We start from the raw sequence: 21,081 nt of genomic DNA on the forward strand, positions 1-21,081 counted from the left end.
GTGCATGGGTTAGCGATCCAGGCAGGATTATGGTCCGGTAGCATGGGCCTCATACCCATCTGACCCTAGCCCATCTCCTCGCGGACCCAGCTCCCTCCGAGCCGGCACAGCACATCCCATCAGGCGTTTCAAATGCAGCGATCTCATCTCCGAGATCCCGGTCGCCGACACGGCCATCACGGGCGCCGCCGGTGCCTGACGAACGTCGATCCGCCTCGCATGCTTCCTCTTCTTAACAGTAATCCACGACTCCGGCCTAATCATATCGAATAGCGTATGATTCGGAAGACTCACCTTAGGTAGGGGACCCTTCCAAGGTCTGAGCGCCGACGCCGCCGTCCTCCGATGAACAACGCGTCGGATCATCTCTTTCTTCTCGCCCGCGTGAAGACCGATTCGCGCCGGATCATCCGATGGTAGAACACGATCGATCGTCGTTGCCACTTCATCTTCGTTATAACCTGAATTGAAAAATTCACAAATGAAATCCGAAGGTGTCGGTGAGGGCGGCGACTCCGCCGGGGATGCATCCCCATCGTCGTCCGTGTCGTCCTCGTCGGAGTCGGTGAGAGCCCAAAACCACCCGCCGACGCGCCGGCGATCACCGGCGGCGGACGGCACCATCGCGGCCGCGTGCACGGGCGTCCACCCTGTCGCCCGCCCAGTCGCCCTCATCGCCTCACGGTCGCGTGCACGTGGTGTTGATGTACATGGGATGTCATTCCCTCCAGAGGTAGAGGGTGAACCAAATATAAAAGGGGGGCGATTGTGCAGCTAGTTAAGAAACAACCTCTCAGCCTTTGCTAACCCATAAAATTAGGCTAACTAATGGGCCATATATCCTGTGAAAGAGAATTGCCCCTTGGTAAGGGGTGGCCAGAAACCAGGATGGTCCCCAAGAGGATTCCCTCGTATGTATAAAAATGTAAGGTGTTCAACAAAAGACAAATGCAAAGATGTTTAAATATACATTTTGCAACGGGACAGTAATCAATTTAGACCTAACGTAAATATTACAAATACTAGCTGGTTATTTCTTTTCAGTGCTGCTTGGAAAGTTCACTGGTCCTTGTCACGTCTTTGAGCTTTAAACAAAGTATCCGTGCCTTTCACCCACCCACCCACCCACCAAGTCGTCCAGGGACACTTTGTTTAAATGCGACTGATACTTCAAGACTTGCAAAGGCCAGCTTAGTTAATTTTTCCAGGGATCAACCAGCATCTTACCTCATCAATCCTGGCCATGGAGGTTGCCATATCTGCAGTTGCAAGTGAGCTTGTAAGCCGGTTCATCTCCCTCCTGATGAACAAGTATCACTCCTCCAGCCATGGACAATCAGAGGAGAAGGTGGTAGAGAGGTTGCAGCATCTCCTGCAGAGGAGGCACCTGTCGGTGTACAAAAAGAGGGGTGCATTTTTGTACCCCTATACCTGTGCACGGGCAGTCGGAGCCGCGCCTACGGTGACGCCAAGCAGAACAGGGGAGGTGAGCCAAGGTAAGACCAAAGCCCAAGATAATAAGAGCAACGCCAAGGCCAAGACCACAAAGAGCAAAGGGACAAAGTAGGTTCCCCCGGCAAGACCCTTGCCGGGCCAGCCTTAGCAGCCCTAGCAAGATCCTTGCCGGGACAGCTCGCCCCGCACCAACAGAGCGGGCCACCCTTGAGCCCACGGTCTCCAACATCACGTTGGGTCAGGGCTCGGGAGGCACCTCCGTGGTGTCATGCAGATCTTTGTGAAGACATATTCAAGATCAGATGAGGAATAGAAGACGACGATCCTCAGTAGGATCCTTGCCGAGGAAGGCCACCAGACCCCAGGCAAGGCCCTTGCCGGGCCACCCGGCAAGGCCCTCACCAAGGACGCCAGCAGGGCCACCGCCAGGCCCACGCCAACCAAGCTTTCACCACCGTCCGCATGCAGCTGCCAGCCCAACCAGCTGGGCGGGCACCTGCGTGGCAACATGCAGCTCCCAGGCCAACTCATCGAGCGCCTGCGTGGCGGCATGCAAATCTTCGTGAAGGCTCCGCCACTGCGCCACCTCAGCTGCCTGCCTGCCTACATGGCACCACGCGCCTCACTGGTCAGGGCACGTGTCAAAGCGAGGAGGAGCTGCGATGGACGGGACGGGCCTCGCCCCCGTCCCCAATAAAGCAAGGGGACACCTAAGCTACGCATTAAATGTGTCTTGTCCTGTAATACGAGCGATAAGCTCTGGGCACTGTACGCCTTTCCACCTCCTGTGTGCCACTGTGGCAGCCCCTTCCGACTATAAAAGGAGGCCCATGGCATACTGGAGAAGGATTCGGCTCTTTCGAACCACGCACTGACCACAGCTAGTTCGAGAGCTCAAGAACTCTCTGAAATACACCCACCAAAGCAGGACTAGGGTTTTACTCATCCTCGTGGCCCGAACCTGGGTAAACGATCCTTGTGCCTGCTTTTCTCGCAATCCCGCGCCCCGGCAACCGTAGTAGGGATTCTTGTGATCCCATAGGTGTCGTTCCACACCGACATCTTTGGCACGCCAGGTAGGGGGCGCAATTGTGAGAATCTGGTCTAGTAGTTAGCCTAGCAGTTCTTCATCGCCCTTGGCTCCTGAGAAGGAGGCGGCCGGAGGAACGATGCCTGCTCGGCAGCAGAAAAGCTAAGTCATTCAGAGTTTTGAGTTATTTCCTCCTATACATAAGGTTATCGTCCTCGGAGATTTCGCCTATGTATGAGAAACCTGCATGCAAAGGGGCCCTCCCGCAATTGGCAATGCCCTTGTTCTATTTCGAGTCCGCTCAACAGCTCAAAGCGGCCGCGTCGAGAGTGGCGGGGTAGCCTTCCGCACTTGGCAACGCTCCCGACTCTGACTTGAGTCAAGCTCAACAGTTCGGGAGGCAAGGTGGTTCGCCCGGCAGCAAGCACACCCCGCAGGCCAATGGGGACCCATCCCCAAGACGCCGCCTTGGGTTTACGTGCCGGCGAGCATACCCAATAACATAGGGATGACATACAAAGGAAAATCGAACAGGAAAATAACATGCATAATACTGAAAGTGCTGCAGAGTTATATTACATCGAATTGTTGCTGCGGTTCTAACTAGAGATAGCGATTGTCTTGGTTGTGAACCTGCAGCGGTGATAAAGAACGGGATGCCTAATCCCGGCGCTGACCCTCCACCCTCTGAATTTCACCGACTCGGCCGATGATGGGCTTGATGCGCTCCCTGAGCAGCGCGAGGTCAGTACCCTCCGGCAAGCTCTCCAGCGCGGCGTCGAAGTCGACGTCGAGGTACCAGTGCGCCACCTTGGTGAGAACCTTGGTCATGGCACCCTGGCAAAGCCTCCGGGACTCGTCGGCCCGTGAGGCCGCCCGGTTGGCGTGGAACCGCTCTAGAGCGCCGACAACCTTCTCAAAGAACATGGTCAGGCTGCAATTGGCGCTCACGCTCCGCTCCGGGACATACCTCACGTCCAGCATCCCCATGATGGCCAGCTGCGCGGCGGCCTGGTTGGCGACGGTGGCGAGGCGATCGAGCCAACGGTTCTCGCCCTCCACGTGATCCGCGAAGTTGAGGCCCTCGTTCTTTCGCAACTGCTTCTCGGCCTCCAGCTCTTGGCCGGGGTCCCCTCTCGAGTTTTGGCCTCCGACAGCACCTTCTCGAGACCCTCCAGCTTCAGCTTGAGGTCTTTGATGGAGTTGTTGGCCCCGGAGAGATCCCTGCTACGTCTCGAGCTAGCGTTGGTTTTCCCCGAAGAGGAGGGGGTGATGCAGCACAGTAGCGTAAGTATTTCCCTCAGTTTTTGAGAACCAAGGTATCAATCCAGTAGGAGGTTACGCGCAAGTCCCTCGTACGTGCACAAAACGGTAGCAACTCGCAACCAACGCTTAGGGGTTGTCAATCCCTTCACGGTCACTTACGAGAGTGAGATCTGATAGTGATAATATTTTTGGTATAAAGATGCAAAGTGAAAAGTAAAATAAAAACAAGTAAAATAAAGTAATGGAGATTGATATGATGAGAATAGACCCCGGGGCCATAGGTTTCACTAGTGGCTTCTCTCAAGAGCATAGATATTCTACGGTGGGTGAACAAATTACTGTTGAGCAATTGATAGAATTGAGCATAGTTATGAGGTTATCTAGGTATGATCATGTATGTAGGCATCACGTCCGTGACAAGTAGACCGACTCCTGCCTGCATCTACTACTATTACTCCACTCATCGACCGCTATCCAGCATGCATCTAGAGTATTAAGTTAAAAACAGAGTAACGCCTTAAGCAAGATGACATGATGTAGAGGAATAAATTCATGCAATATGATAAATACCCCATCTTGTTATCCTCGATGGCAACAATACAATACGTGCCTTGCAACTCTTTCTGTCACTGAGTAAGGACACCGCAAGATTGAACCCAAAGCTAAGCACTTCTCCCATTGCAAGAACTACCAATCTAGTTGGCCAAACCAAACGGATAATTCGAAGAGACTTGCAAAGATAACTCAATCATACATAAAAGAATTCAGAAAAGATTCAAATATTGTTCATAGATAGACTTGATCATAAACCCACAATTCATCGGTCTCAACAAACACACCGCAAAAAAGAAGATTACATCGAATAGATCTCCATGAGAGAGGGGAGAACATTGTATTGAGATCCAAAAAGAGAGAAGAAGCCATATAGCTACTAGCTATGGACCCGAAGGTCTGAAGTAAACTACTCACACTTCATCGAAAGGGCTATGGTGTTGATGTAGAAGCCCTCCTGATGAATGCCCTCTCCGGCGGAGCTCCGGAACAGGCCCCAAGATGGGATCTCATGGATACAGGAAGTTGCGGTGGTGGAATTAGGTTTTTGGCTCTGTCTTTGGTCTAATGGGGGTACGTAGGTATATATAGGAGGAAGGAGCACGTCGGTGGAGCTCCGAGGGGCCCACGAGGCAGGGGGCGCGCCCAGGGGGGGCGCCCTCCACCCTCGTGACCTCCCCGGAAACTTCTTGGAGTAGGGTCCAAGTCTCCTGGATCACGTTCGGTGAGAAGATCACGTTCCCGAAGGTTTCATTCCATTTGGACTCTGTTTGATATTCTGTTTCCTCGAAATACTGAAATAGGCAAAAAACAGCAATTCTGGGCTGGGCCTCCGGTTAATAGGTTAGTCCCAAAAATAATATAAAAGTGTAAAATAAAGCCCAATATAGTCCAAAACAGTAGATAAAGTAGCATGGAGCAATCTAAAATTATAGATACGTTGGAGACGTATCACTCCCCAGCCTTGCTGACGACCGCGCCCTGCGCCTCTGTCGGGGCACTGTTGAGCGTGTCCTTTTCCTGGGAGAGCTTCAGGGTCTGCTCCTTCAGCTCGTCGCGCTCCACCTCCAACTCCTCCACCTTGCCGGCGTGAACCTGGGCCTGGGCATTGAGTGCCTCTTTGTGCCTCTGCTCCAGCTCACTGGTCCGCTGCAAGACAAGCTTCTCCACCTCTCCATCCTTGCCATGAAGCATGGCGGCAAGCTTCTCCTCGCGTGCAGCGAGGTCCTCCTCCTGGGAGTTCAGTGCGGCCTCGTGCTGGGTCCGGGCAGCTTTGGCGGCCGCGACCAAGTTCCTCGCCGTCTCTTGAGCTTTCTCGATGTCGGCGAGCTTCATGGTGAGATCTACGTCGCGCTTGGCCAGCTCGCCCTGGGCAGCCTTGAGCTCCTTGTGGGCCTCGCGGAACCAGTCCAGCGTCTCGGCAACGCGCTTCTGGAGGTCCGCCTCCGCCTTCTCCACCACCGCTGTCCTGGACTTAGCCTTGTCTAGGCGGGCGCGGTGGAGCACCTGGAGCTTCCAGAAGCTGGCGCCCATGGCGTGGAGGAGGCGCTCTTCCTGTGAACCATCGCCGCCAACGATCGGCTCGTCGACGACTTCAAGCCCGGCAGCGGCAAGCACTTCGTCGTCGAACACCTCTCCCTCAACGGGCGACTGGTGCTCGACGCGCCTGGAAGGTGGACGAACAAGTCGTCGCTCACCCTCAGGTACTTGCCGGAGCCGGAAGCAGCAGAAGAGGAAGGCTGGTCACCAGCCACTTCCTCCTCCTCGGCAGCGGCCCCGCCGGCCTCTCCGGCAGGCCCCTTGCCGGTCTCCTCAGCGGCAGCCTTGCCGTCCTCCCCGGTAGGCCCCTCGGCGGCGTCCTCGGCAGCGCCCTTGGCGGCCTCCTCGGCGGTGATCTTCTCAACGTCCGCCTCGGCGGCCTTGGTGACGCCCTCGATGACGGCGTCCACGTCCTCTGGGTTCACCGAGGAGGAATCGAGAAGCTGAAGAAGGGGGTGAGGCAAGGCCAGGACCAAGAGCCGGAAAGGAAAAGAAGCAGGGACAAACGGCGAACGACTTACCTGTGCCAGTATGCGGCTGGGAAACGGAAGTTCCCTACCCGCGAACATTTGGCGTCGAGGCAAAGCCGTCGGTGCCCAAGTTCTCCTCCTCCTCCTCCATGTGCGTGGACTCGGTGCCTGGCGCCCTTGTCGGGGACGCCCCTCAGGGCGGCATGGTCGATGAGGGCGGCGTGTTGGGAGTAGCCCTCTATGGCTCCTCCTGCTGCTGCTCTCCTCCTGCATACCTAGCAAGGTCAGCACCAAAGTGTTGTGCCCCTAAGACGTGTCGACGGGGGAAGAGTGATGAACTTATGTTGGGGGCTATGCCAGGGGTTGCTGTCCGGGCTGCTCAACACCACCAGTGGCACCCCCGAAGTACCAATTGGGGGCTGGCCACCCGCCGAGACCTTGGCCCTCTTCACTCTCTGGGCCAGCGTCTCCACATCCCTGCAAAGATGAAGACAAGTCAAGATGAGCAACACAGATTGAGGAGCAGAGATAACGAAAAGGACCCAGATACTTACTCGTCGTCCACCTCCTCCTCTGCTATTTTCCTCTTCCTCCTCGGGCTGAGGGATCCATAGTTGAAAGCAATCTCCGTATCGACATCCGCCGGAGGAGGAGAAGGAGGTGGTGTCCGGACACGCATGGACGAAGAAGGGGCGGCTGTCTTCTTCTTCACCGCGGCCTTCGCTGGCTACTTTGCCGCTGCGGCCCTCGTGTGGCGCCCGGATCCCTCCAAGGTCAGCTGTGGCCGCGCAGCCCTGCCAGGACGGACCGGCTCGCCGGAACTGGCCCACCACAGGACTCGCCCTCTCCCCATAGCCGGCGTCGGGCCTGCGGTGTCGGCCTCCTCCTCCGACGACTCACCGGTCACATCTTCAACCAGAGGAGCCTCGATGCCGGCGCTGTTGGCTCCCTGGCGGCCGCCGCCCACCGGGCAAGCTCCTCCTCCTCCGTGGCCATCGCGGCCTTGTCCTCCACACCGCCGGCGTTGCCGGCCTCCTTGGCAAGTTGTGCCTCCCTCGCCCTGGTGGCAAGGTAGTCCAGCTTCGCCTGGGTGGTGTCCTGGACAAGCAGCCGCTCAGCGTCGGCGTTGACGTACCCCTCATGAAGAGTGTCGAAGAACTGCTGCACCTCGGCATCCTCCGGCTCCTTCTAGCTCGGTTCAGGACTATGCGCGTTGCAGTCCGGCATCATGACAATGATATCGGACCGCGTGAGTTATTGCACAACGGGACCACCCCCGGCCTTCGCGGCGGCCCTCACGACCTTGCCGGTCCGCTTGACCTCACCGTCGCGGCCCACGTCAAGCTGAAAGAGCCGCTGGCAGAAATGGGCGTGCCCCATCACGGTGAAATTATGGTCAAGGCCGGGACGAAGCCGCATGATGTCGGCGGGGTTCGTGAAGAGCCAGGCTGGCCTCCCCTTGTTATGCAGTGGAGCGATCCGGCGGCGGATGAAGTCTGCCCTGATCATCTCAAGGGTGAGGTCGGCCTCGGTGAGCTGGAGGATCCTGGTGATGACGATCGTGAGCTTCTCGTCGTCAGCATCGACGTCGCTCCAATCGCTTCTGCGGACCGGCGGCGCCCGGCGAACTTCGCAGAACACCGGCGGGTCCTTCTCCTTGATTCAACACCACCGGCCCCGCCATTCTTCCCACCTCTCCTTCATGGCACCCTCCGGATACGCCCCCTTGGATCTTGAGACCCAGGCAATGCAACCGGAGATGGCGCCCCCTGGTTGGATCCGAGGGGAGAAGTAATGGCGGAAGAGCGCCGTGTTGGGGTGCACCCCGGCGAAGCCCTTGCAGAGATGCGCGAAAAGGGCCATGTATGGCACCGCATTCGGAGTAAAATCCAGAAGGCGGAATCCAAAGGTATGCTCGACGTCGCTGAAGAAATCAGAGAAGGGAGGACAGAGCCCGCAGGAAAAATAATCGACAAAGAAGGGGTACCGATTTGGGGCAGCCTCGGTGCAGTCAGCGGGGATGACACGCGTGGCTGGATGCCTCGAATCCCCCCCCCCGTCTTCACTCCCCACAGGGGCCTGAAGGAGTCCCGAAGCTCGAACACGTCGACTGTCGAGGGGAATAAGGCGTACTGCGTCCGCTGCACCGCCAGTGCACTCTCCGGCGGCTCTGTGGCTCTAGCGTCCTTGGCCACTCCCTTGCCCTTGGTGGATTTTGGTGCCATGGCGGCTGGGGGAGGAGGGCAGGATAGAGGGCGGCGGAAGCGCAACGGCGGCGAGTAGGAACGAAGCTTGGAGAAGAAGAGGAAGGCAGACGGAGGTTTCCGAGATTGGGGTTGCGCGTGTTGGAGAACGTAGTAATTTCAAACAAAATCCTGCGCACATGCAAGATCATGGTGATGCATTGTAACGAGAGGGGGGGGGGTGTTGTCTACGTACCCTCGTAGACCGAAAGCTGAAGCGTTAGCACAACGCGGTTGATGTAGTCGTACGTCTTCACGATCCGACCGATCAAGTACCGAACACACGACACCTCCGAGTTCAGCACACGTTCAGCCCGATGATGTCCCTCGAACTCCGATCCAGCCGAGTGTTGAGGGAGAGTTTCGTCAGCACGACGGCGTGGTGATGATGATGATGTTCTACCGATGCAGGGCTTCTCCTAAGCACCGCTACAGTATTATCGAGGTGGACTATGGTGGAGGGGGCACCGCACACGGCTAAAAGATCAAATCAATTGTTGTGTCTCCAAGGGGTGCCCCCCTCCCCGTATATAAAGGAGTGGAGGAGGGGGAGGGCCGGCCCTCTCTATGGCGTGCCCTAGGAGGAGTCCTAATCCCACCCGGAGTAGGATTCCCCCCTTCCAAGTAGTAGGAGTAGGAGTCAAGGAAAGGGGAGAGAGAAGAGAAGGAAGGAGGGGGCGCAGCCCCCCCCCCCTAGTCCAATTCGGACTGGCACCCAACCTCTCCTCTCTCTTTCCCCTAAAGACATATAAGGCCCATATACTCCCTGAAAAATTCCCGTAACTCTCCGGTACTCCCAAAAATACCCGAATCACTCGGAACCTTTCCGATGTCCGAATATAGTCGTCCAATATATCGATCTTTACGACTCGACCATTTCGAGACTCCTCGTAATGTCCCCAATCTCATCCAGGACTCCGAACTACCTTTGGTACATAAAAACACATAAAGTCATAATATAACCGTCATCGAACTTTAAGCGTGCGGACCCTACGAGTTCGAGAACAATGTAAACATGACCGAGACACGTCTCCGGTTAATAACCAATAGCGGAACCTGGATGCTCATATTGGCTCCCACATATTCTACGAAGATCTTTATCGGTCAAACCGCATAACAACATACGTTGTTCCCTTTGTCATCGGTATGTTACTTGCCCGAGATTCGATCGTCGGTATCTCAATACCTAGTTCAATCTCGTTACCGGCAAGTCTCTTTACTCCTTCCGTAATACATCATCCCACAACTAACTCATTAGTTGCAATGCTTGCAAGGCTTAACTGATGTGCATTACCGAGTGGGCCCAGAGATACCTCTCCGACAATCGGGGTGACAAATCCTAATCTCGAGATACGCCAACCCAACAAGTACCTTCGGAGACACCTATAGAGCACCTTTATAATCACCCAGTTACGTTGTGACGTTTGGTAGCACACAAAGTGTTCCTCTGGTAAACAGGAGTTGCATAATCTCATAGTCATAGGAACATGTATAAGTCATGAAGAAAGCAATAGCAGAATACTAAATGATCAAGTGCTAAGCTAACGGAATGGGTCAAGTCAATCACATCATTCTCCTAATGATGTGATCCCGTTAATCAAATGACAACTCCTGTCTATTGGTAAGAAACATAACCATCTTTGATCAACGAGCTAGTCAAGTAGAGGCATACTAGTGACACTCTGTTTGTCTATGTATTCACACAAGTATTATGTTTCCGGTTAATACAATTCTAGCATGAATAATAAACATTTATCATGAAATAAGGAAATAAATAATAACTTTATTATTGCCTCAAGGGCATATTTCCTTCAGTCTCCCACTTGCACTAGAGTCAATAATCTAGATCACATCGCCATGTGATTTAACATCAATAGTTCACATCACCATGTGATTAACACCCATATTTCACATCGTCATGTGATCAACACCCAAAGTGTTACTAGAGTCAATAATCTAGTTCACATTGCTATGTGATTAACACCCAAAGAGTACTAAGGTGTGATCATGTTTTTCTTGTGAGAGAAGTTTAGTCAACGGGTCTGCCACATTCAGATCCGTATGTATTTTGCAAATTTCTATGTCAACAATGCTTTGCATGGAGCTACTCTAGCTAATTTCTACCACTTTCAATATGCATCCAGATTGAGATTTAGAGTTATCTGGACCAGTGTCAAAACTTGCATCGACGTAACCCTTTGCGACGAACCTTTTGTCACCTCCATAATCAAGAAACATATCCTTATTCCACTAAGGATAATTTTGACCGCTGTCCAGTGATCTACTCCTAGATCACTATTGTACTCCCTTGCCAAAATCAGTGTAGGGTATACAATAGATCTGGTACATAGCATGGCATACTTTATAGAACCTATGGCTGAGGCATAGAGAATGACTTTCATTCTCTTTCTATCTTCTGCCGTGGACGGGCTTTGAGTCTTAATCAATTTCACACCTTGTAACACAGGCAAGAACTCTTTCTTTGACTATTCCATTTTGAACTACTTCAAAATCTTGTCAAGGTATGTACTCATTGAAAAAACTTACCAAGCGTTTTGATCTATCTCTATAGATCTTGATGCTCAATATGTAAGCAGCTTCACCGAGGTCTTTCTTTGAAAAACTCCTTTCAAACACTCCTTTATGCTTTGCAGAATAATTCTACATTATTTCTGATCAACAATATGTCATTCACATATACTTATCAGAAATGTTATAGTGCTCTCGCTCACTTTCTTGTAAATACAGGCTTCACTGCAAGTCTGTATAAAACTATATGCTTTCATCAACTCATCAAAGCGTATATTCCAACTTCGAGATGCTTGCACCAGTCCATAGATCGACCGCTGGAGCTTGCACATCTTGTTAACACCTTTAGGATCGACAAAACCTTATGGTTGCATCATATACAACTCTTCTTTAATAAATCCATTAAGGAATGCAGTTTTGTTTATCCATTTACCAGATTTCATAAAATGCGGCGATTGCTAACATGATTCGGACAGACTTAAGCATAGATATGAGTGAGAAACTCTCATCATAGTCAACACCTTAAACTTGTCAAAAACCTTTTGCAACAATTCTAGCTTTGTAGATAGTAACACTACTATCAGTGTCCGTCTTCCTCTTGAAGATCCAATTGATCTCAATGGCTCGCCGATCATTTGGGCAAGTCAATCAAAGTCCATACTTTGTTCTCATACATGGATCCCATCTCAGATTTCATGGCCTCAAACCATTTCACGGAATCTGGGCTCATCATCGCTTCCACATAGTTTGTAGGTTCGTCATGGTCAAGTAACATGACCTCCAGAATAGGATTACCATACCACTCTGGTGCGGATCTTACTCTGGTTGACCTAGGAGGTTCAGTAGTAGCTTGATATGAAGTTACATGATCATCATCATTAGCTTCCTCATTAATTTGTGTAGGAGTCACAGGAACATATTTATGTGATGAACTACTTTCCAATAAGGGAGCAGGTATAGTTACCTCATCAAGTTCTACTTTCCTCCCACTCACTTCTTTCGAGAGAAACTCCTTCTCTAGAAAGGATCCATTCTTAGCAACGAATATCTTGCCTTCGGATCTTTGATAGAAGGTGTACCCAACCTTTTGGGTATCCTATGAAGACGCATTTCTCCGATTTGGGTTCAAGCTTATCATGTTGAAACTTTTTCACATAAGCATCGCAACCCCAAACTTTAAAAAACGACAACTTTGGTTTCTTGCCAAACCACAGTTCATAAGGTGCCATTTCAATGGATTTAGATGGTGCCCTTTCTAACATGAATGCAGCTGTCTCTAATGCATGACTCCAAAACGATAGTGGTAGACTGGTAAGAAACATCATAGATTGCACCATATCTAATAAAGTACGGTTATGACGTCCGGACACACCATTACGCTGTGGTGTTCCAGGTGGCGCTAGTTGCGAAACTATTCTGCATTGTTTCAAATGAAGACCAAAATCGTAACTCTAATATTCTCCTCCACGATCAGATCATAGAAACTTTATTTTCTTGTTACGATGATTTTCTACTGCACTCTGAAATTATATGAACTTTTCAAATGTTTCAGACTTTATGTTTCATCAAGTAGATATACCCATACCTGCTCAAATCATCTGTGAAGGTCTAAAAATAACGATACCTGCCGCGAGCCTCAATATTCATCGGACCACATACATCAGTATGTATGATTTGCAACAAATCTGTTGCTCGCTCCATTGTTCCGGAGAACGACGTTTTAGTCATCTTGCCCAAGAGGCATGGTTCGCAAGCATCAAGTGATTCATAATCAAGTGATTACAAAAGCCCATCAGCATGGAGTTTCTTCATGCGCTTTACACCAATATGACCTAAACAGCAGTGCCACAAATAAGTTGCACTATCATTATTAACTTTGCATCTTTTGGCTTCAATATTATGAATATGTGTATCACTACGATCGAGATCCAACGGACCATTTTCATTGGGTGTGTAACCATATAAGGTTTTATTCATGTAAACATAACAACAATTATTCTCTAACTTTTGGGTATCCTATGATGATGCATTTCTCCGATTTGGGTTCAAGCTTATCATGTTGAAACTTTTTTACATAAGCATCGCAACCCCAAACTTTAAGAAATGACAACTTTGGTTTTTTGCCAAACCCCAGTTCATAAGGTGTCATCTCAACGGATTTAGATGGTGCCCTTTTTAACGTGAATGCAGTTGTCTCTAATGCATAACTCCAAAACGACAGTGGTAGATTGGTAAGAAACATCATAGATTGCACCATATCTAATAAAGTACGGTTATGACGTGCGGACACACCATTACGCTGTGGTGTTCCAGGTGGCGTGAGTTGCGAAACTATTCCGCATTGTTTCAAATGAAGACCAAACTCGTAACTCTAATATTCTCCTCCACGATCAGATCATAGAAACTTTATTTTCTTGTTACGATGATTTTCTACTTCACTCTGAAATTATATGAACTTTTCAAATGTTTCAGACTTTATGTTTCATCAAGTAGATATACCCATATCTGCTCAAATCATCTGTGAAGGTCTGAAAATAACGATACTTGCCGCGAGCCTCAATATTCATCGGACCACATACATCAGTATGTATGATTTCCAACAAATCTGTTGCTCGCTCCATTGTTCTGAAGAACGACGTTTTAGTCATCTTGCCCAAGAGGCATGGTTCGCAAGCATCAAGTGATTCGTAATCAAGTGATTCCAAAAGCCCATCAGCATGGAGTTTCTTCATGCGCTTTACACCAATATGACCTAAACGGCAGTGCCACAAATAAGTTGCACTATCATTATTAACTTTGCATCTTTTGGCTTCAATATTATGAATATGTGTATCGCTACGATCGAGATCCAACGAACCATTTTCATTGGGTGTGTAACCATATACGGTTTTATTCACGTAAACAGAACAACAATTATTCTCTAACTTAAATGAATAACCGTATTGCAATAAACATGATCAAATCATATTCATGCTCAACGCAAACACCAAATAACACTTATTTAGGTTCAACACTAATCCCAAAAGTATAGGGAGTGTGTGATGATGATCATATCAATCTTGGAAGTATTTCCAACACACATCGTCACTTTACCCTTAACTAGTTTCTGTTCATTCTGCAACTCCCGTTTCGAGTTACTACTCTTAGCAACTGAACCAGTATCAAATACCGAGGGGTTGCTACGAACACTAGTAAAATACACATCAATAATCTGTATATCAAATATACCTTTGTTCACTTTTCTATCCTTCTTATCCACCAAATACTTGGGGTAGTTCCGCTTCCAGTGACTAGTTCCTTTGTAGTAGAAGCACTCAGTCTCAGGCTTAGGTCCAGACTTGGGCTTCTTCACTTGAGCAGCAACTCGCTTGCCGTTCTTATTGAAGTTCCCCTTCTTCCCTTTGCCCTTTTCTTGAAACTAGTGGTCTTGCAACCATCAACACTTGATGTTTTCTTGATTTCTACCTTCGTCGATTTCAGCATCACAAAGAGCTTGGGAATCATTTCCGTTATCCCTTGCATATTATAGTTCATCATAAAGTTCTAGTAACTTGGTAATAGTGACTAGAGAATTCTGTCAATTACTATCTTATCTGGAAGATTAACTCCCACTTGATTCAATCAATTGTAGTACCCAGACAATCTGAGCACATGCTCACTGGTTGAGCTATTCTCCTCCATCTTGTTAGGCAAAGTACTGTCAGAGGTCTCATACCTCTTGACACGGGCATGAGTATGAAATACCAATTTCAACTCTTGGAACATCTTATATGCTCTGTGGCATTCAAAACATTTTTGAAGTCCCGGTTCTAAGCCGTAAAGCATGGTGCACTTAACTATCAAGTAGTCATCATACCGAGCTTTTGTCAAAACGTTCATAACGTCTGCATCTGCTCCTGCAATAGGTCTGTCACCTAGCGGTGCATCAAGGCCATAATTCTTCTGTGCAGCAATGAGGTTAATCCTCATATCACAGACCAAGTCCGCATCATTGCTACTAACATCTTTCAACTTAGTTTTCTCTAGGAATATATCAAAATAAAACAGGGGAGCAAAACGTGAGCTATTGATCTACAACATAGATATGCTAATACTACCAGGACTAAGTTCATGATAAATTTAAGTTCAATTAATCATATTACTTAAGAACTCCCACGTAGATAGACATCCCTCTAATCCTCTAAGTGATCACGTGATCCATATCAACTAAACCATAACCGATAATCACGTGAAATGGAGTAGCTTTCAATGGTGAACATCATTATGTTGATCATATCTACTATATGATTCACGCTCGACCTTTCAGTCTCAGTGTTCCGAGGCCATATCTGCATATGCTAGGCTCGTCAAGTTTAACCTGAGTATTATGCGTGTGCAAAACTGGCTTGCACCCATTATAGATGGATGTAGAGCTTATCACACCCGATCATCATGTGGTGTCTGGGCACGACGAACTTTGGCAACGGTGCATACTCAGGGAGAACACTTATACCTTGAAATTTAGTGAGAGATCATCTTATAATACTACCGTCAAACAAAGCAAGATAAGATGCATAAAAGATAAACATCACATGCAATCAATATAAGTGATATGATATTGCCATCATCATCTTGTGCTTGTGATCTCCATCTCTGAAGCACCGTCATGATCACCATCGTCACCGGCGCGACACCTTGATCTCCATCGTAGCATCGTTGTCGTCTCGCCAATCTTATGCTTCTACGACTATCGCTACCGCTTAGTGATAAAGTAAAGCATTACAGGGCGCTTGGATTGCATACAATAAAGCAACAACCATATGGCTCCTGCCGGTTGCCGATAACTCGGTTACAAAACATGATCATCTCATACAATAAAATTTAGCATCATGCTTTGACCATATCACATCATAACATGCCCTGCAAAAATAAGTTAGACGTCCTCTACTTTGTTGTTGCAAGTTTTACGTGGCTGCTACGGGCTGAGCAAGAATCGTTCTTACCTACGCATCAAAACCACAACGATAGTTTGTCAAGTTGGTGCTGTTTTAACCTTCGCAAGGACCGGGCATAGCCACACTCGGTTCAACTAAAGTTGGAGAAACTGACACCCGCCAGCCACCTGTATGCAAAGCACGTCGGTAGAACCAGTCCCGCGTAAGCGTACGCGTAATGTCCGTCCGGGCCGCTTCATCCAACAATACCGCCGAACCAAAGTATGACATGCTGGTAAGCAGTATGACTTATATCACCCACAAATCACTTGTGTTCTACTCGTGCATATGACATCTACGCATAAAACCAGGCTCGGATGCCACTGTTGGGGAACGTAGTAATTTCAAAAAAATTCCTAAGCACCTGCAAGATCATGGTGATGCATAGCAACGAGAGGGGAGAGTGTTGTCTACGTACCCTCGTAGACCGAAAGCGTAAGCGTTAGCACAACACGGTCGATGTAGTCGTACGTCTTCACGATCCGACCGATCAAGTACCGAACGCACGGCACCTTCGAGTTCAGCACACGTTCAGCCCGATGACGTCCCTCGACCTCCGATCCAGCCGAGTGTTGAGGGAGAGTTTCGTCAGCACGATGGCGTGGTGACGATGATGATGTTCTACCGTTGCAGGGCTTCGCTTAAGCACCGTTACAGTATTATCGAGGTGGACTATGGTGGAGGGGGGGGCACCGCACACGGCTAAAAGATCAAATCAATTGTTGTGTCTCCAAGGGGTGCCCCCCTCCCCGTATATAAAGGAGTGGAGGAGGGGGAGGGCTGGCCCTCTCTATGGCGCGCCCTAGGAGGAGTCCTACTCCCACCGGGAGTAGGATTCCCCCCTTCCAAGTAGTAGGAGTAGGAGTCAAGGAAAGGGGAGAGAGAAGAGAAGGAAGGAGGGGCCGCATCCCCTCCCCCTAGTCCAATTCGGACTAGGCCTTGGGGGGCGCCCAGCCTCTCCTCTCTCTTTCCCCTAAAGCCCAATAAGGCCCATATACTCCCTGGCGAATTCCGGTAACTCTCCGGTACTCCGAAAAATACCCGAATCACTCGGAACCTTTCCGATGTCCGAATATAGTCGTCCAATATATCGATATTTACGTCTCGACCATTTCGAGACTCCTCGTCATGTCCCCGATCTCATCCGGGACTCCAAACTACCTTCGGTTCATCAAAACACATAAAGTCATAATATAACCGTCATCGAAATTTAAGCGTGCGGACCCTACGGGTTCGAGAACAATGTAGACATGACCGAGACACGTCTCCGGTCAATAACCAATAGCGGAACCTGGATGCTCATATTGGCTCCCACATATTCTACGAAGATCTTTATTGGTCAAACCGCATAACAACATACGTTGTTCCCTTTGTCATCGGTATGTTACTTGCCCGAGATTCGATCGTCGGTATCTCAATACCTAGTTCAATCTCGTTACCGGCAAGTCTCTTTACTCGTTCCGTAATACATCATCCCGCAACTAACTCATTAGTTGCAATGCTTGCAAGGCTTAAGTGATGTGCATTACCGAGTGGGCCCAGAGATACCTCTCCGACAATTGGAGTGACAAATCCTAATCTCAAAATATGCCAACCCAACAAGTACCTTCGGAGACACCTGTAGAGCACCTTTATAATCACCCAGTTACGTTGTGACATTTGGTAGCACACAAAGTGTTCCTCCGGTAAACGGGAGTTGCATAATCTCATAGTCATAGGAACATGTATAAGTCATGAAGAAAGCAATAGCAGAATACTAAACGATCAAGTGCTAAGCTAACGGAATGGGTCAAATCAATCACATCATTCTCCTAATGATGTGATCCCATTAATCAAATGACAACTCATGTCTATGGCTAGGAAACATAACCATCTTTGATCAACGAGCTAGTCAAGTAGAGGCATACTAGTGACACTCTGTTTGTCTATGTATTCACACAAGTATTATGTTTCCGGTTAATAAAATTCTAGCATGAATAATAAACATTTATCATGAAATAAGGAAATAAATAATAACTTTATTGTTGCATCTAGGGCATATTTCCTTCAGCGCGAAGGGTAAAAGGAACAGTGCGCCCGCGGTTATCCCTTTTTATGGGGAAGCTGCAGGGCGCGCTGCCCATTTACTGCGATGTGACGCATGCGTGTGGAAATCACCCCACGCATGCCGCCCATGTCACGCACACCCCTCCACGCCACACCGCGCGCGTGGGTCGTGGGAAGCGCAATGCGCGAAAAGTTTTACCGCGGTGAAAACCGCCCCGCCTGCCCGTGCACCCTTTTGGGCCTGGCCCAACAACGTGTCGCGCTTATGTGTGGCCCAGGCCCGGGGGCTCCTGTCGGTGTACAAAAAGAGGGGTGCATTTTTTTTACCCCTATACCTGTGCACGGGCAGTCGGAGCCGCGCCTACGGTCACGCCAAGCAGAACAGGGGAGGTGAGCCAAGGTAAGACCAATGCCCAAGATAATAAGAGCAACGCCAAGGCCAAGACCACAAAGAGCAGAGGGACGAAGCAGGTTCCCCGGTAAAACCCTTGCCGGGATAGCTCGCCCCACACCAACAGAGCGGGCCACCCTTGAGCCCATGGTCTCCAACATCACGTTGGGCCAGGTCTCGGGAGGCACCTCCGTGGTGTCATGCAAATCTTTGTGAAGACATATTCAAGATCAGATGAGCAATAGAAGACAACGATCCTCAGTAAGATCCTTGCCGAGGAAGGCCACCAGACCCCAGGCAAGGCCCTTGCCGGGAACTACAGCGCGCCACGGCAAGACCCTTGCCGGGCCACCCGGCAAGGCCCTCACCAAGGATGCCAGCAGGGCCACCGCCAGGCCCACGCCAACCAAGCTTCCACCGTCGTTCGCATGCAGCTGCTAGCTCAACCAGCTGGGCGGGCATTTGCGTGGCAACATGCAGCTCCCAGGCCAACTCATCGCCTGCGTGGCGGCATGCAGATCTTCGTGAAGGCTCCGCCACTACGCCACCTCAGCTGCCTGCCTGCCTACATGGCACCACGCGCCTCACTGGCCAGGGCACGTGTCAAAGCGAGGAGGAGCGGCGACGGACGGGACGGGCCTCGCCCCCGTCCCCAATAAATCAAGGGGACACCTAAGCTACGCATTAAATGCGTCTTGTCCTGTAATACGAGCGATAAGCTCAGGGCACTGTACACCTTTCCACCTCCTGTGTGCCACTGTGGTAGCCCCTTCCGACTATAAAAGGAGGCCCATGGCATACTGGAGAAGGATTCGGCTCTTTCAAACCACACACTGACCACAACTAGTTCGAGAGCTCAAGAACTCTCTGAAATACACCCACCAAAGCAGGACTAGGGTTTTACGCATCCTCGCGGCCCGAACCTGGGTAAACAATCCTTGTGCTGTCTACTAGCCCTGCTCTTCTCGCAATCCCGCGCCCCGGCAACCGTAGTAGGGATTCTTGTGATCCCATAGGTGTCGTTCCACACTGACAGCACCATCGTCGAGGAAGCAGGCGCTCGATACATAACCAACTCAGGGATGATGATGCAGCTCAAGATGCTCTCAGAGGCCATGTACAGAGGGCACCGTCTGCTTGATACCTGGAGGTCCCGAGCCCTCCAAGACGATGCAGGCTTTGATGAGGTTAGCAGCAATAACTCATCTAGCAGCAGTTTGTATTTAGCCATTCCACTCAAACGTTCTCGAACAACAATGGTGAACGATGACAAGGACATTCGCCTCGAGTCAGATGGTGCTTTGGAAAGCTTAGAAATTGTTTTTGCTAACATGTCAGAATTTGTTGTGCTTTTGAGCGAGTGTGAGCGCATGTCTCGCAGGCCATATGACGTTTACCTTTACACCGACAACTTCATGTTTAGCCGACACGCTGAAAAGCAAAAGCTCTTGAGCTTCTTGTTGGAGCACAACGATCCTTCAGGTGATCATGCATGGGGCGTCCTCCCGCTCATAGGTGGTGTCGCAGTTGGGAAGAAAACCTTGGTTGCTCATGTGTGTGGCGATGAAAGGGTTCGCTCACGTTTCTCCTTTATTTTGCACTTGATTGGAGACAGCCTTTTGGGAATACTTGATGATGGAAGGACAATGTTTGGGATGATGTTGGTAGTTATTGAGTTTTCTTCTGATGTAGATGATGATGACTGGAAAAAGTTTTGCTCGTTTCTCATAAGGATGGGTATAGGAAGCAAGATCATCATCGTAAGCAAACTTAAGAGATTAGCCCGGTTGGGAACGGTGAAACCGATCTTCCTAAGTGTGATATCTTACGACGAGTTGAGATACCTTTTCAAGGCACTATCCTTCGGGAGTGTAGAGCCCGCAGAACATCCTCGGCTAGTACAAATGGCAGATCAATTTGCCAAGGAGTTGCACAATGCACATGGTTCACTTCTTGCAACAAATGCGTACGCGAATGTCTTGAGAAGGAATCTCGATGTTCAGTTTTGGCGGCGCATAATGGACAAGGGGATGAGAGTGGTCAAGAGGAACCTCTCCATGTATGGCGTGCATCCCAACAAGCTTATACAACAAGGCCATCCAATGGACATAACAGACTTCGGTTTGCATCCACTTAGCATGACACCTTACACAGTTGGTGCTTCGGTGAAGAAGGAACTGCCATGTGTGACATTTGCAGAACTTGTAACAGATCCTAGTGTTGTCCCAAAAGGAGACTTCACTCTAGTTGCATGGGAATCCAGGATACCCCCTCAGAAATCATTTGTTTATATTGTTACAAGTCGTGCTCAGGATACACATCAGGGCAGCGCCTTGCCAGGGAGGAAGCGACAAGGAGTGCCAATCTAGTTTTGTTTCAAGACTTGTAAAATGTAACTCTTGTTATATTTTATTGATGCATCGTTGCTGTGAACCATTGAACTAAATGTATCACCCATCTCAATTAATGTACAGTAAATCTGCAGAAGTGCGCTTCTTAGATAATGCTTCAAGTCTCGGTCTCTCGGGTAGGTGGCTAACCGATGCAACAGAAATTAAACATACAAGAAAGAGGTATATGCATCATC

The 21,081-nt window shown here is 49.6% G+C and overlaps 1 protein-coding gene across 1 annotated transcript; it reads left to right on the forward strand.

The window, feature by feature from the left end:
- The first annotated feature begins 1,243 nt into the window (after positions 1–1,243).
- Positions 1,244–20,863, forward strand: LOC119358594. Its single transcript, XM_037625069.1, has 2 exons — positions 1,244–1,395; positions 19,531–20,863. The coding sequence occupies exons 1-2, from the start codon at positions 1,244–1,246 to the stop codon at positions 20,861–20,863; spliced, it is 1,485 nt and encodes a 494-aa protein (XP_037480966.1).
- The last annotated feature ends 218 nt before the right edge of the window (positions 20,864–21,081 follow it).

The sequence above is a fragment of the Triticum dicoccoides genome, chromosome 2A (genome assembly GCF_002162155.2).
Source record: "Triticum dicoccoides isolate Atlit2015 ecotype Zavitan chromosome 2A, WEW_v2.0, whole genome shotgun sequence".
Lineage (NCBI taxonomy): Eukaryota > Viridiplantae > Streptophyta > Magnoliopsida > Poales > Poaceae > Triticum > Triticum dicoccoides.